Consider the following 14,344-nt stretch of genomic DNA (forward strand, 5'->3'; position numbering starts at 1 on the left):
CGGTGTGCGATAACGCGGGGCTGCGACCCGTGGAGCTGCCGCCTTATCTGGTGCTCCCGCGTGGCCCCTGGGCAGCAAACATCCCCTGCTGGCGCTCCGCAGCGCGCACTCGCTGCCTTGAAACTTTTATCTGCTCACTGAAGCTACTGTCAGTGTTCTGTCACGTCCTTGATGCTTTGCTTAACATTGTGCCCCGGAGCTTCCTCAGTTCATACTACCAACAATAATGTTTTAACAGGACTCCCTTTGACTTAACTCATCTTTCCAGTTTAACTCCCTGTTCAGAGAGGACACATAGGAAAACCCGAGGATGCTTATCAGATAAAGTTTACGATCCCAGAGATAATCAATCACAGTGCATAAGTGCCGATATGATGATTTTATACAAGCAACAATTTCAAAACATTCACACGATCCAGAAGAGAATAGGGTAAGCAGCTGCATCTAGACTATTTAATCAGAATCACATCAATTAGTAGAGTAAGATACATTTTGCACATTTGGGAAATGTAATGCTGGTTTATAGTAACTTGTGTGGCACTAAACATCTAGCTCATGCTCTATAGCACATTTTACCTTCCGGTCCTTCCTTGTTTTTCTTATTAGAGCACACCAAAAAGTTAAGACAACTCGTTATGACAATTCCTTTTTTATAACGGGTGAATGATGTCCAAATGAACATCTGGAAAACTGACAAAGTTTACTATTCTGGTTATGGAACCAGTTGGCAAAAGGTTGCCCTGTAATAAGATAGACATGCCATCCTGAAGTGGCAGCCTGTGCTTGTTTCCCCTGCCACACTCTGTCCCCACTATTATATCCTCAAATGACCCCACCTGTGGCATTCTGCACCCACTGTCGCCTCTCTCTGCTCATGCTCCCAATTCCGTAGCTGCCCTTAATGCTTCTGCCAGCACCTTCCCACAGAGCCTTTGAGCAGCCCCGCAGGAGCAGGCCTGCTGCAGCTACAGAGAATGATACAGGTATCTTCCCCTTTTTCACCTTATTCAACATAAGCAAGTTCTGTGAGGTGAAACATGCAATCTCTAAGGCTCCACTCGATTCAGCTTTACAGCGGGGAGGCACTCGATGAGCCATGTAGAAACGAAGCGCTGGAAGCTCCCAGTTCACCTCTACCAGGAAGCTGGCTGAAGGAGCAACCCGTCTGTGCGGCGTGAAGGACCACTACACTTCATCAGAAGCTGCACCTGGATTGTTGTCTGAACCTCTGGCCTGTTCTGTTCCGTGCATTTATATTCACTTTTCCCTGGCTTCAGAGGTGACATCCTGGCCTTTCATGCCAAGTACAGACAAGCAAGAGAGATGAGGGCCAACACTGCTCTATCAGACTTTCAGGATCGGTGCAGTCCCTCTGTGGGATGCTGGCTGCTTGAAATAAAATTGCAGAATGAGAAGATGACGGGAGTCTATGATACCACCACCACACTGCGCTCAGCCTTGTGTTCTCACTCAAGGATGTGGGTCCCCCCTCTCCAGCAGATCTTTTGACACAGAATCATTTGTTCAGCTTCCAAAGGACAGTAGAATAAGCTAGTGTGGCACCAGAACACAGATCGGATCTCAGTAGGACAAAGCTCCTCCATTTAAATGCCGGGAATGCTTGTCACCAAAACTTCTAGTGTGTAGCAAGAGAGCTTAAACAAATCAACGGATGAGCATTTTCTGAGTAGTGGTGTCTTATAATTCCTTTGGCTTATCACATCAATTCTGTATAAACTAAAGAGAATGTATAAATTCGGCCTCTCAAACTTTTTAGTGTTTAACTTCAATTCAATTAAACACTTATGTATGTGTACAAAGTGAAAAATGAGGTTACAAGAGGTTAATGCTTTAATGCTTTTAATAACTCTTAACCACATGGCTGTATTTTGTCAAACAGAACACAGATTTGTTGTAGCAGGAAAAGTATACGATAGAAGCATACTGAGGCTCTCCAAAACAGCAGAGCTGCTATGAAACCAAAACCTTTTCTTGGCCATCTTTGAAAAATCATAAATAGTATTTCTGTGATGGAATAAATACATAAATAATGGAATTTATATATAATACATATATGATGGAATAAATAAATAAACAGCATTTCTAGTATAGCTGAGGAGGTTCTTGCTCATAGTAGGAAAATCAAAAAGAAAAGAAACTTAGACCAAAAGCACAGAAAAAGTAATTGCAGAGACTGGTAACAGACACAGCACAGAATCCTGACCACAACACAGTACTTGTAAACCTGGGGTGACTTCAGGTATCAGTACTGAGCATGTTGAAACAATGTGCACCAGGCAGTGCCCGTAACTTACCCAGAAACTGGCAGTGAACAGGTAATAATGCACAGAGGAATTGACCGGTGGAAAAAGGCAACATCTGTGACAGGCTGAGTGGCATCTAAATGCTGGAAGTAGATGAAAGAATAAAGGGTAAGTTTCTAGGGTAGTTCTTGGGTTGCAAGTAAAATAATGTTAATCCTAAGTGTGGTCAGCACAGTTTGAAAAATTTTGGCCCAGTCTCATCTCTGAAAGCACAAGCCCCACATAGTAATGCAGCAGACACCAGCTTTTCAAAAGCTGAATGTGACCATTTCTCTTTTCCACTACAGTTCTTCACTGAAAAACCTGGTGTCTAACAGCCAAATATTTCAGCAGCTACAGCTTGCTTAAAAAACAAACCAGACCTCTCTCACACCCCCCAACTGACACTTTTTGACTGCTTGCTTTTAGAGTTAAGTAATGGTGTTAACACAATCATCAGCTACTGTCACAGTTTTACTGGTATTGCCCTCAACAAAATCTGTAGCACAGAGACTCACAGACCAGGAGGCCAAGGGAATCCTCTTACTGCGTTTCCTAGCCTATACTTCAAGGTGGATTACTATTGCATAAAACAGAGTTGTTCTGTGACAAAAGTTATTACTAAGGTACTCAGTCTTATTGTTCACCTTAATTACCCTGCTTTGATAAATCTTGAAGAGTCACCCGCTGCACCACAGCACTCACATTTATGACTCTAATATTCTTTTTACTATTAAAACAAATGTCCTTAAGATGGAATCCAGGCTGGAAAAAAGGGAAAACATCATCACTGATAAATGGATAAATCCAGATTTCAGTCTCTCAGCAGCAAGACTTCACTGTCGATAAAATGCTGACCAAGGGATTCCACAATAATTAATTTGTAACACTTAATTCAGAGTGTCCAGATATTCTGCTTTATGGAAATCAGACCCAGGACTTGGCTTCTCTTTGCTGTACCTACCAAGAAGTCATTTGAGAATCTCAATGCTTGAAGTTACATTTGCAAGTATCTCTATGAATTACCAATTCTGAGATCGTTGCAGGAGATTTTTGTTGGCGTCTTTACTTTCTTCCACGTTGTGCCTTCCGATGCACTGGAGCATTTTATCGACAAATCTTGGTCGTCCTGCCAAGGAGAAACACATACATTTGGCACAGGTTATTGAAGGATGGATATGTAAGGATACCATATATTTTGTCAAGGTTGAATGGATGGGCTTATTCATACCTATTCTGCCTTAAGGTAGTGGGATTGCTCTGCATACCAACCTCAAGAGAATGCATGGAAGAAATGGGAACATTTTGTAGGCTGTCTTGAGATTTTCAAGTAAGCTTAAAGCAGTTTGGCTCTTGCATTAAAATTGAACATAAGTGTTTAGCTCTTCAAGATTTGTGAAAAGCCTGTAAGAAAATGCATAGTGAAACTAACCAACAACTTCATGATTAAGAAAAAAAGTAAGTCTTTAAAAGACCAAAATTGGGTTTCCCTCTCTGGTCTGATACGATCTCCCATTATTTCACCCCATGAAAGCATTTAAGAACTTAAATGAGAACTGTCATCTTCTCCTGAGTTACTACTCTTCTAATTTGACTATGATGATGTCTGATAGATCTGATGCAAAACAGGAGAGTATTCATTAGCTCTAACACTAAACCAGCTGAATGAACAGATGCTCTGCAATGCTAAATGGGGGCTGTTCCCTGTATAGATCCCCTGTCACCCCTTTTGGGGGAAGAGTTGAATAATTTCATATTTGAACACTCCATAAATTCAGGTTGAAAAGTGCTGCCCAATGAAATTTCGCTGACTCATCTCACTCTCATTCCTCTGCTGAAACGTACAGTTTTGCTCTGTAAAGACTATTTCTCTTTAATTTCTGCAAATAACTGTACTGCTCTAAAAAGCTACATGTAGGGAAGATAAAAGTTTTGCAAACCAGTGCTCAAAGAAAATGACACACAAACCTTGTGGCCTGAAGCTACAAAACTGAGTAACATGCTTAAAACCTACAGAAGGGGGGAAGTACTGCATGAACTTGTAGTACAAAATAGCATCTTTTTAATGTTTTGTTTTATTGGTGGTAGTATTACATCGGATTTTAAGTACCTCAGTCTGGCAGGGGCCCTATTCAGCAGAGGCCATATATGTACACAGAAGAAGACAGTCTCTGACCTACTACACTCACATTCTTAAGTTTCAAGTGAACCAGCCAAGTTTCTCTCTCTGCTGCAGGCAAAATAGGCAAACAATGACATCAAAACAAGCACATTTCTCAAAATTCTAGATTAATTACCTTTTAGGTGAACATAAAGTAAGCCAAGTTACCTTTGACAGGCAATCCCATGCCACTTCTGTTCATTGCAACCCTCCTCTAACTGATGCCTACAGACAGTTTGGTACCATTCCCACACAAGCTTCCTTTGCCTGTCCTCAAGTTTTACATCCAAATTATTGGTGAATGTGCTGAATAAAACAAGAGACAACTCCCTATACTGCTGTAGCTTCTGGACCCCATGCTGTCTTGGAACCTGTGATCCAACAATGGAAACCACCCTGTGCAACAGATTTGCATTCTATTCAAATTAAATCTTTCTCTGTTGACAGCCACGAGTGCAAGATAACACCAACATACAAAAATATTAGTCACGAGGCTTTGTGCCATTTCTCACCTGGGGCTTAGATTCACCCACGCCATGCAGAAAATCCAAACAGTGCCAGAACCACTGCACTTTTTGAAGATTAATAAATCCAGAGAGGGTGAACAGAAAGATTGCCTTTTTTTCATTAGTGCCTTAACAAATGGTAAATTTTTGGGATGTATTTGTCTGCCCGTGCATTTTATGCCTATAAAACATTTTATTTCTTTAAACCAAAAACACGTAAAGAGTAAGTTAATTAATTTTAATACATAAACTGTATTGTTAATACTCAACTTTAATGTTGTTCAGAACAGTTTACTAACAGGAGAGACTTAATACAACAATGAAATAATCTGTATTTCAGTATAACCTTTAACTTACATATAACACTGATTACTGTAATTAGCAACTAGTTTTCCAAAGGTTCCCAGTTGTTTAGTATTTGACTCTTGCTTTCATCATTTAGTGATTTACAGTAATGAGCTGGAACATCAGTATTTTGTACTGAAATGGCTGAAATAGTTGTCCAGGCATCATTGCCCTCATGTGACAGATCTCAGATGTTGTTGTGAAAAGTTAGCCAAAAGCAATAGACAATGCCATCACTTCTGCTTCGTTTTTACTGAAAAACAACAACAAATGACTTGTAGTCAGAGTCTCAGTAGCTTTTGAAGGACTGTTACTTCACTGAGATTCTGCCCTTTGTTTAAGTTTTGTTTGACAAATGCTTTATAAATGAGCAGAAGAGGTGGTTTATGTTTCATTAATGAGGCTGATAGTGGTTAATTACCAAAGTTACGTAAACAATCCAATACCAGATCAAGCCAAAGGGTCAGTTATGTAGAGAAGATCCAGCTGGAGTATATAGGATTTCCTTTAACTATTCAGACACCAAGCAAGTTACAGAGATCTAGAATTTCTAGTTCAGATGAATAAAGAATTCTACTAGCTCGAAAATGAATTCTCTTAACCAGTATCGACCTAGGAAAGCTTTCTTTATCTGCAGTTTCATCACTCATCAGATTCTTAGACCTAACTGCGTAAAGGCAGACATTCTGTGTAGCTCAAATTGCAGGGAAGCTCACAGTTTACACGAATGATTAAAATGAGGCTGCAAAACCTCTGCAACACAAGGTGTTCAGGTCAGACGGACATCATCAGATCTGATCATTTTCTATAGAGAACATGCATGCCCCTCATTGTCCACTTCAGTGGCACTTCTAGATTTTGGCTCACGACATGAGCTTGTTCAGCTAATATTTTCAGGCTGTGTCTATGAGTAATGCTGTGTTTACTAACCTCTAGTAAACCATGCTTGAAGTATATGATTATTTCTTTTGCCCATTAAAATGGCACTAGGCATGTTACTGATCAGACACTAACAGTGTTCTACAAAATTGACATATGTAAGGAAAAATAACAGAAAACAGAGCTGGAAGAGATCTCAAAATTCCTTTCTCCTCCTTCATACCATGAAAATAACTCAGAGAGAACAATTTGTAAGTTCTATAGGTTGCCCAACTGATCTTCAAAACATCCAGTGATGAAGATTGTATGGGCAACTTATTCCAGTGCTATTTTTACCACTGTAATTGCTTTCTTTAGTACCTAATTTAAATCTTCCTTACTCCTAAATAAGCTCTTTATTTCTGAGTTCTTTACAAGCACGGTTTATTTTCCTCTTCTTTGCAGCACTTGTGATTTAGTGGGCTCTCAGGTCTCCCATTTTTATTGTCACCTTAAGCTTTGAATAGAAGTGATCTGTTAAAATAATGTAAATACATATATTTAACATGGACTAGACACTTGGTCTGAATCACTGGATGACTATGTAAAACAGTTTTATTACCACAGCTATGAAAGTAGCATGTAGGTTGAAGTTAATGACCATGGGCTAATAATACTTAACGTGGCACTGCAGTTAATTTCTACAACTAAGTTTTAGGTTCTTCTACACTTACTTTAGAAATTGAATTTGCTCTGAAACCAGTAAGTTTTATAACACTTAACAGAATGGGGATTAGATATCTTCTAAAAACCTGGGCCTCAGACTTAAGTTTCCCGAAAATAGGCTTTAAATACCCACATCCCATAGGTATGTCTGAACAGCTTACCAGTACAGTATCTTCTATCAGAAAGAGTACTAAAAAAAGTCAGTACTATGTAAAAGCTAAAGACAGTATTTCACAAACCTCTGCTGTTTTTTCCATCTTTCATGAGAAAGGCTGCAAAGCTGGATGAAAAAGCCAAAGGTATGTGAGAAAGAGATACTGCTATGAAAACAAATCTTAGTTCCAAGAACTGTAAATTCTTCATTTTTACCACTCAAGTTTTTTTGACATCTTAGTAAGTTGCTGTATAAGGCTGCTTTACCAGAAAAACAAATGCTGAACATAATTAAATTTACAAGATCATTACCTTTGTCTCTACTGCATAATCTATGTATTTCAGCCCTCTGTCACCACACATTATCAATGCAGAACATTTGAAAGCTCAAAAGGTCCCATAAGATGCTCAAAAAACATCTGAGTTAATCTTTTTTGTTCTTGAAAGCCAGACTCAACCATTCCACCTCCAAAGACTAACAGATTCCTAAATGGTGCCAGATTACATGGAAATAAGTAGCATGCTCTTGTCTGGAGTCTATGGAACACAAATATGACTCTCCTTTGAAGGGTCATGTCAGTTTGCTGCGTATTGTGCCACAGATCCCTGAAAACCTATTGTCCCTAAAGACTATTTTAAGTGACTTTGCAGTAAGATAAGCAACAGGAAATTGTTTTTTCCTTTTGCAATCTAATTCCGCGAAGTACACAACAGAACCAGTTTTTTCCTGAAGTAAATTGCTCTTACACAGAAGAAAAGTGATCTCCTCCTGGAGTTAGTGTGTTTGCAACCTGCTGCGCATCATGTTAGGAAGCAAGTGTAATGACACGATAGCTAGCAAGAAAATGCCCTGTCCAAACCATTGCATCTTTTATCTAGGAAATTATTTAAACTTCAATTTTTAATGACATTATTAATAATGAAAATACTTGGCGTTTTAACAATGAAATGTTGCAAAATTAGCAGCAACAAAAGTGGCTAACAATAATTGTCTGTTTTGGGGGCACACATGGCCCTACATACGCTGCATCAGCACAGGTAAGTCAGAATGGGGAGAACAAGGTAAGTGTTTTGTGTTTGGAGACAGTGGCCTAATGAAGTGCTTCCAAATTCAATTCTTGTGTCCAAATAATACTACTGCAATATTTTCTCCACCCAGGAAATGAACATTATCCATTAACACTCAGACATGTCAATGTAAAGCAACCAAAATAGGAGAATTTTAAATTCTACCAAGAAAGCAGAATATTTAGTAATCGGACAGGGAGAACTCTGGGAAACAGTGACGTGAGGGTCCCCATGGCCTCTGTCCCTGATGACCCAGTTATTATTTGATTTATGTGGACTTGCAGCTGCCCTTGCTTCGACCCCAGAAAAGGCTGTGTGGGAAGTTTGTGTCTCAGAGCTGTAGCATTGCTCTGCTGAGTGTCTGGAGCCTAGTGTATGCACAGAAACTGATAAATAGGGAAAAGGCCCAGTTTGCTCCAGCTGGACTGAGAGCTAGGATCAGCGCTACAGCCCAGCAGACTCAACTCTGGAAGCAAGAAACTCTCTGGAACTACCGTAAGTATTTTACTTCTCTTAATGCTCTGGAATTATAAATTGTTGCTCTAGCCATAAATCAATTTGCCATGTGAAAATATTTTAGGCATTGGGCTTTTTTCTTCTTTTTCCTTTTTTTTTTTCTTTCTCTTTAAATGGCTGTCTAAATGAAAATAGAAAACATGCACTTTTAAATTTGCTATCCTACTGCCAAGAATTTGTTCCAACAGTACTTCATTTGACATACAGAGTGAAGTAAAATGATTTTAAAATTCAATTATTTGTTTCCCTTCCCCGAAGTACCTGGAAACCTGTACGTTTTGAGCAATCTCTAACCCCTTATTTTACAATGTATAAAAATTATACCTTTGAATTAATAATTTATGGGGTAACAATTCAAGATAATTGCAACACAGTCCATTCGTGAAATAAGCCAATTCTTTTTATGGTTATTATATGACAAGGAAGGAATGCACGTAATGAGAACAAAAGTGGTATTTCTTCAAACAGCAGCTTTGGTGGAGCTTCTTGGCACATTAAAACTGAGAAACAGGTAAAACCTTAACAATGTGCATAGGATCAATCAAGCAATCCTACAACTCCCCCTGCAAAATCATTCTTTAATTACAGTATCAGTGGTTACTGAATTGCTTGAGTGAAACTCAATGTATCACCTAGCATTGCACATAGTTGCCACCAACTGTGTTCTGTTACATTTTTTTTTTCAGTTTTTGGTTTAAATGCCACAAATTAAAAAATTAAGCTATGTTTCCCAGAAGCAAAAGAAGTACAGCAATTAATGCTGAGATTGAAATGTGCCATCTCGTTCCACTGCGTGATCATTAATATGCCACAAGGTGAAAAAAACTTGAAGACCTTCAGATTGAGTTCCTAAAATTCCCTGTAAACAAGAAATTTCCCTATGACTCAACTGTCAAAATATTTACGATAGCAGTTAAAGTACTGCCAATACATACCTCTTAAAGAGCTCCCTGAAGCCTCTTCTACAAGAAGTATGTTTTGCATCTTAATAAATTTGATAAGTTGATGATATGTTACTTTATATTTTTATAGCAATAAAAATGATAAAACCAACATATTTCACCATAAATAACAATAAATAGATGTACAGTGCTCTAGTCTGAATACATATATTCTCTTAAGTGACTGGTTTGTGACTGTACTTTACTTTTATCAGTTAATGGCACTTTTTTTCCCCGTTAATAGCTTACATCTTTGATAAACTGGGAAGTGTTTCAGTTAGGACTAATAACTTAAGATTGATGAATTTCTGTATTAGATGGATAACCAACCCCTTGAATCAACATACATTTCAGTTTATATTGAACGTTATTAGTTCAAAAGACTGATTACTGTAAAACCAAGCCTGTAAAAGTGCAACATTTTCCAACGCGCTTAAGCAGCCTCCAGTCTAGGTCACATCTTCTTCTGGGGGGAAAAAAAAATAAAATCAAAACCTCCTGCTTGTAGGGGCTTTTAAAATTAAAAACCAACAAACACTCCCCTCCCCTGCAATGATTAGGATTTCACACGTGAAAACAGCCAGCAGAATTAGCACCTCTGAAGTAACCAAGAAGGAGAAGCAGGGAACAGCATGTGCCTTTGCGCAGATGACATCTTCTTTCAGGTCAGTTTGTCTGTCTAAGGACTGAAGACTTTCATCCTAACTGTGTTACAGTTTGTGATTCTATGAAACAAGTTACTAAAAAATGATTTTCCTTTTCAGTTATTTCGACTTTTTAGGCTAAAGACCTTTATCCATCATCTCTGGGACTGTATTTCTTTCTTTTGCTTCCATTTTAAAGCACACATACACAAAATGTAAGGGTATATTTTTAGTACACAGAGAAGAGAAAAACACAGGCACAGAGTATTTTGGTTTGGAAATGGCATGACTACAACTATCCCAAACACCCAAAGCTCTTACTCCAATCTTATTTCAACTTTGTCCAAGTTATAATGTTTTGAAAATTATGATTGGGCGTGAATGCTACATTCTGTAAGGATTCCACAGCTTTACAGTGTGTAGCTAAACTTTGTGTGCATGCAGAATGCACTTGCCTGCACGGCAAAGGGTTAATGGATGTAGGTATGGGCTGAAGAAATGTCATGGTTCACTCTCATGAGGTGTGAGAGATCAGGCATGGCTACTGAACTTTTGAGAGACCAGCATGAAATTTCAATGACTCCTAAAGTCTGGAGTAGGCTTCCCTGCTGCTGACTGACCCATATCTAAAGGGTGAGGCAGTCAATCTTATCAATAACCAAAACCTTCCTGTCCTAGAAAAATTAAGTTCCTTACATATTTTATTCTGTTCTTTGTAATTTTTTTTTAAAAGCCCAGTTCTATTTTATATCAGAACAAGCTTGTTAATGCTAAATTCTCAATTGTTAGAAAATGAAACTGTTAACATTCATGCACAGGTATGACCGTTAAGTCTCATTTCAAGACACTACAGCATTTCTCAAATAAACACTGGATTTACTATTCATACTGTTAGAACATTCTCTTAACTTAAGAGTTTCAATTTGCAAAGTCTCATTCTAAACTGGGAATTCTGTGGTTGCAACTGATAACTTTTATTTGCCGTAGAAATCAGTAAGAAGGGCTAAATCCTCAAATCTATTCTCATACAATACCGAAGTTGAGGAAACTTTGCCAAATGAAAGTCTGCTTCCAAGATGTAGAATGTTTAATCAACCGACCACCTTGCATTTGGTAATACGTGCTTCATACTCCCAATATAATATTTTTATCAGACTGGATCAGTGCAATTTTATTTTAGCTACTATTCTTTTATTATTTTTATTTGAAGAAACTGCTGGAATCCAGAAACACATTTCTTCAGCAAAACCACATTTTTAAGGAAAAATGTAGACTTTGCCCAGGCCAAATTGATCTAGCTGATAAGGACCTCATGAGTCATTTCTCTCTCAAACAAATATTTACTAGCAGAGATAACAAAAAAACCCGAGCATTCCAGCCTCACTGCATCTTTTCACCTTCTGCTGACAACATGAAGAGAAAGTGTTTGGTTTCAAAGACACGTCCAGTTAGCGAGGAAAGGATGTATGTCTTTCAAGACATTACTTTAGTTCAGATTCCCTGAAATTATATATTCATTTTCTCAGCTGTAGCTAGGTATAGGTATTGCACAAAACCCAACATGAGGGTCTTTCAAGGAAGATCTGTAAATCTAATTTGCTGTGATTTCTGCAAGAGGCACATACAGAGAATCCTGTTACACACATTGCTGATTTGCTATACTTTCCAAATACTTACTTGCCTTTTTCATCTTTTCTGTCCTTCCCTTCTGCTCAGGAAAGCCTATGAATAGTTGTTCACTGGCGAATTGTCTTGTAAAGACCTTACTCAATGGGCATCAGATACAACATACTTTTAACCAGTGGCATTCCACGCATGCAGAGGGACAAAGGGGCAAGGAAAGTATTTCCTACTTACTTCTCTAATGGCTGCTCCATTACCTCTCAATTGCTAAGCCACACCAACGATTGTCTATACACATACCTAAACTCAAACCCGGCTCATGCTAGTGTCCATATAGACATGCTTTTTTTTTTTTTATAAAACTCTTTTAGGAATTTTTAGAACACACTTTTCCAGAACCTCTCCATAAAGTCAAATTACTGAAAAATAAGGCAAGTTTTGAACTCAAAGCACAATAGCTACTCTGCACCTACTCTGCCACTGTGAGCTCTCAGTACACTTTATTACGGTGAACATCAAAGCATCCAGCCAGAAGCCCAGGTTCCTTCAATAATCAAGGACAGGGTAACTCTCCAGAGGGTAATACATCCTATATGAGATTGATTTTTTTGGTCTTCACAGGATGCTTTGTACTCTTAAAGGAATGCAAGCTCTTAAATGTAAATTGGGCTATACTTAAGAGAGGCAAAGCTGACTATTACTGCATAAAAGAGTACATGGAGAAGAAGAAATATTCTATACTGGCCTTTCCAGGTTATTTTCCTATATTTACTTGATTCAAAATTGCATAAAAAGTGAATGAAGCAAATTCACTAAAAGACCATCTTTGTGCTGAAACAGAACATCTGCCACATCTAGCTTAGTGCAAATGCCCTAACTCATTCTGAAAGCAAGTTTTTTTTCTATCCAGTGAAGCTCCATTTAATTGCTTCCTGAATTACAGAATTTACCAACAATTAGTTTCATTCCCCCACATGGTTTTGTGTAAAATCCAGAGCAAAACAGTTTTAAATATAAGCTGAAAATTTAGGAATGAACTCTATCCTGAATCTGTACTACTAGGACAATCAAATGTTTTGCAACCTCACTGAGAGTACTATGTGACTTTGCACATACCTCTGATTTTATTCAGATCTGCAGACTGTTCCGTATTCTGAAGTCTTCTGGTTTTAGCTCTGTAGCTAAATCTAGCCAGCAATTCTTTCTCATATGATGCTTTTCATACTGCTCCATTTCTCTAGGTTGCCTTCTTGAAAGTCTATCACAGAGCAACTGCATGAAACGGTGCAATTGGGAGCAGAACATGGCAAATACATTTGTCACTGTACCTGATGGGTATTGTCTTCCTGACCCCATACAGTATTACGGTGAGTAAAGTGAATTTTTCATATTATGAAAAAGCAGTATAGTAAAATGAACACCTGTGGGAATTCCCATTATTTTCTTCATTTTAGCTTATCTTCACAAGCTTTTAGAAGCTACACATTTGACTATCAAGCCAATATGGAAAGTGTATTGAAATATATTAGAATGTGCTCATGCAGATTTTGTAAACGATGTGATTACACTGACTGATCGTTTCATACAAACATTAATGGTGCTGTCTCCCTTTGACTTGCATGAAGAAGACACAGGTTTTATTACAGTATTCCAGATATGTTATAAATAGATAATGGTTATTCTGTATCTTATGTACCTGTAATTGCAATAACTAATCTGATTCTGGAAGAGTAAAAGCAGGACCCAAATTCCATTAAAGAGCAAAAGACCTCCAAACTGCTTAAAAACCCAAAATTTGTTTTTACAGAGATTTGAACAATCCCAAAGGAAGAATGAAACACGATGCATGTTGCACAAGCTTTCTTCAGTACAGCTGTGTGTACATATAAGGGGGGCTGGATAAAATTAAAACTCTACAGACAGAAAGGCATGAACAAGCTCTCTTCATTAATTCTGTACCTACATTTTGCTAAAATAAAATTTCATAAAGGATCAATGTGGAAAAATACTAAATAAAGCAAGCCTCTGCTTTTTGTTCTACTGAATAACTGTCACAGTAATTTTACCACTCCATATATAATTTCTGCACCATCTTTTTCAGACTTTTGCTGTGCAGTATTTTCAAAACTATGCCTGAAATATGTACCAATAACAAAAACCTCACTCATCAACAAATTCACTTACAGGAAAATAGTCTTCTGTTATGTGGACAACTAATAAAAATTACCTTTGAGTGCAAAATCTAAAGGTGTCATCATCAGTTGGCAAGTGACAGACAATTACATGCAAACAAGAATCAAGTGGCACCCACATGACATTGCCCAAACTGTCACAAGACATTTTTTTTTACACCTAAGATTTTACTTAAAAACATTACAGGTTTTTAACCTGAAAACATTACATTACATGTAAGAAGAATGTGTCAGGCTGCCCTTCTGAAAATGCATTCCTCTAATATTTGTGATTAAATATTTAATCTCTAAAACATGTTAAAACTTTC

General features: G+C 37.9%; 1 protein-coding gene and 1 long non-coding RNA gene across 4 annotated transcripts in view; one reads left to right on the top strand and one right to left on the bottom strand.

The window, feature by feature from the left end:
• The window catches only part of LOC129737464 (uncharacterized), a 19,403-nt gene continuing 5,059 nt past the window's right edge, over positions 1-14,344 (bottom strand). The window contains exons 2-4 of one of the 3 annotated variants that reach the window (XR_008735357.1): positions 3,330-3,432; positions 2,316-2,407; positions 1-1,386 (exon numbers count right to left, since the gene is read on the bottom strand). This is a non-coding gene — a long non-coding RNA (uncharacterized LOC129737464). Of the gene's footprint in view, positions 1,390-1,843; positions 2,408-3,329; positions 3,433-14,344 lie in introns of those variants that run through there. The other 2 variants (XR_008735358.1, XR_008735356.1) reach the window with 2 other exon arrangements.
• Positions 8,351-14,344, top strand: part of LOC102057434 (bile acid receptor-like) — a 10,929-nt gene continuing 4,935 nt past the window's right edge. The window contains exons 1-2 of the mRNA XM_055727893.1: positions 8,351-8,615; positions 13,086-13,211. Coding sequence (XP_055583868.1) covers positions 13,121-13,211 — 91 coding nt within the window. The 5' untranslated portion in view covers positions 8,351-8,615; positions 13,086-13,120. The remainder of the gene's footprint in view (positions 8,616-13,085; positions 13,212-14,344) is intronic.

Source organism: Falco cherrug, chromosome 16, assembly GCF_023634085.1.
Source record: "Falco cherrug isolate bFalChe1 chromosome 16, bFalChe1.pri, whole genome shotgun sequence".
Classification (NCBI taxonomy): Eukaryota; Metazoa; Chordata; class Aves; order Falconiformes; family Falconidae; genus Falco; species Falco cherrug.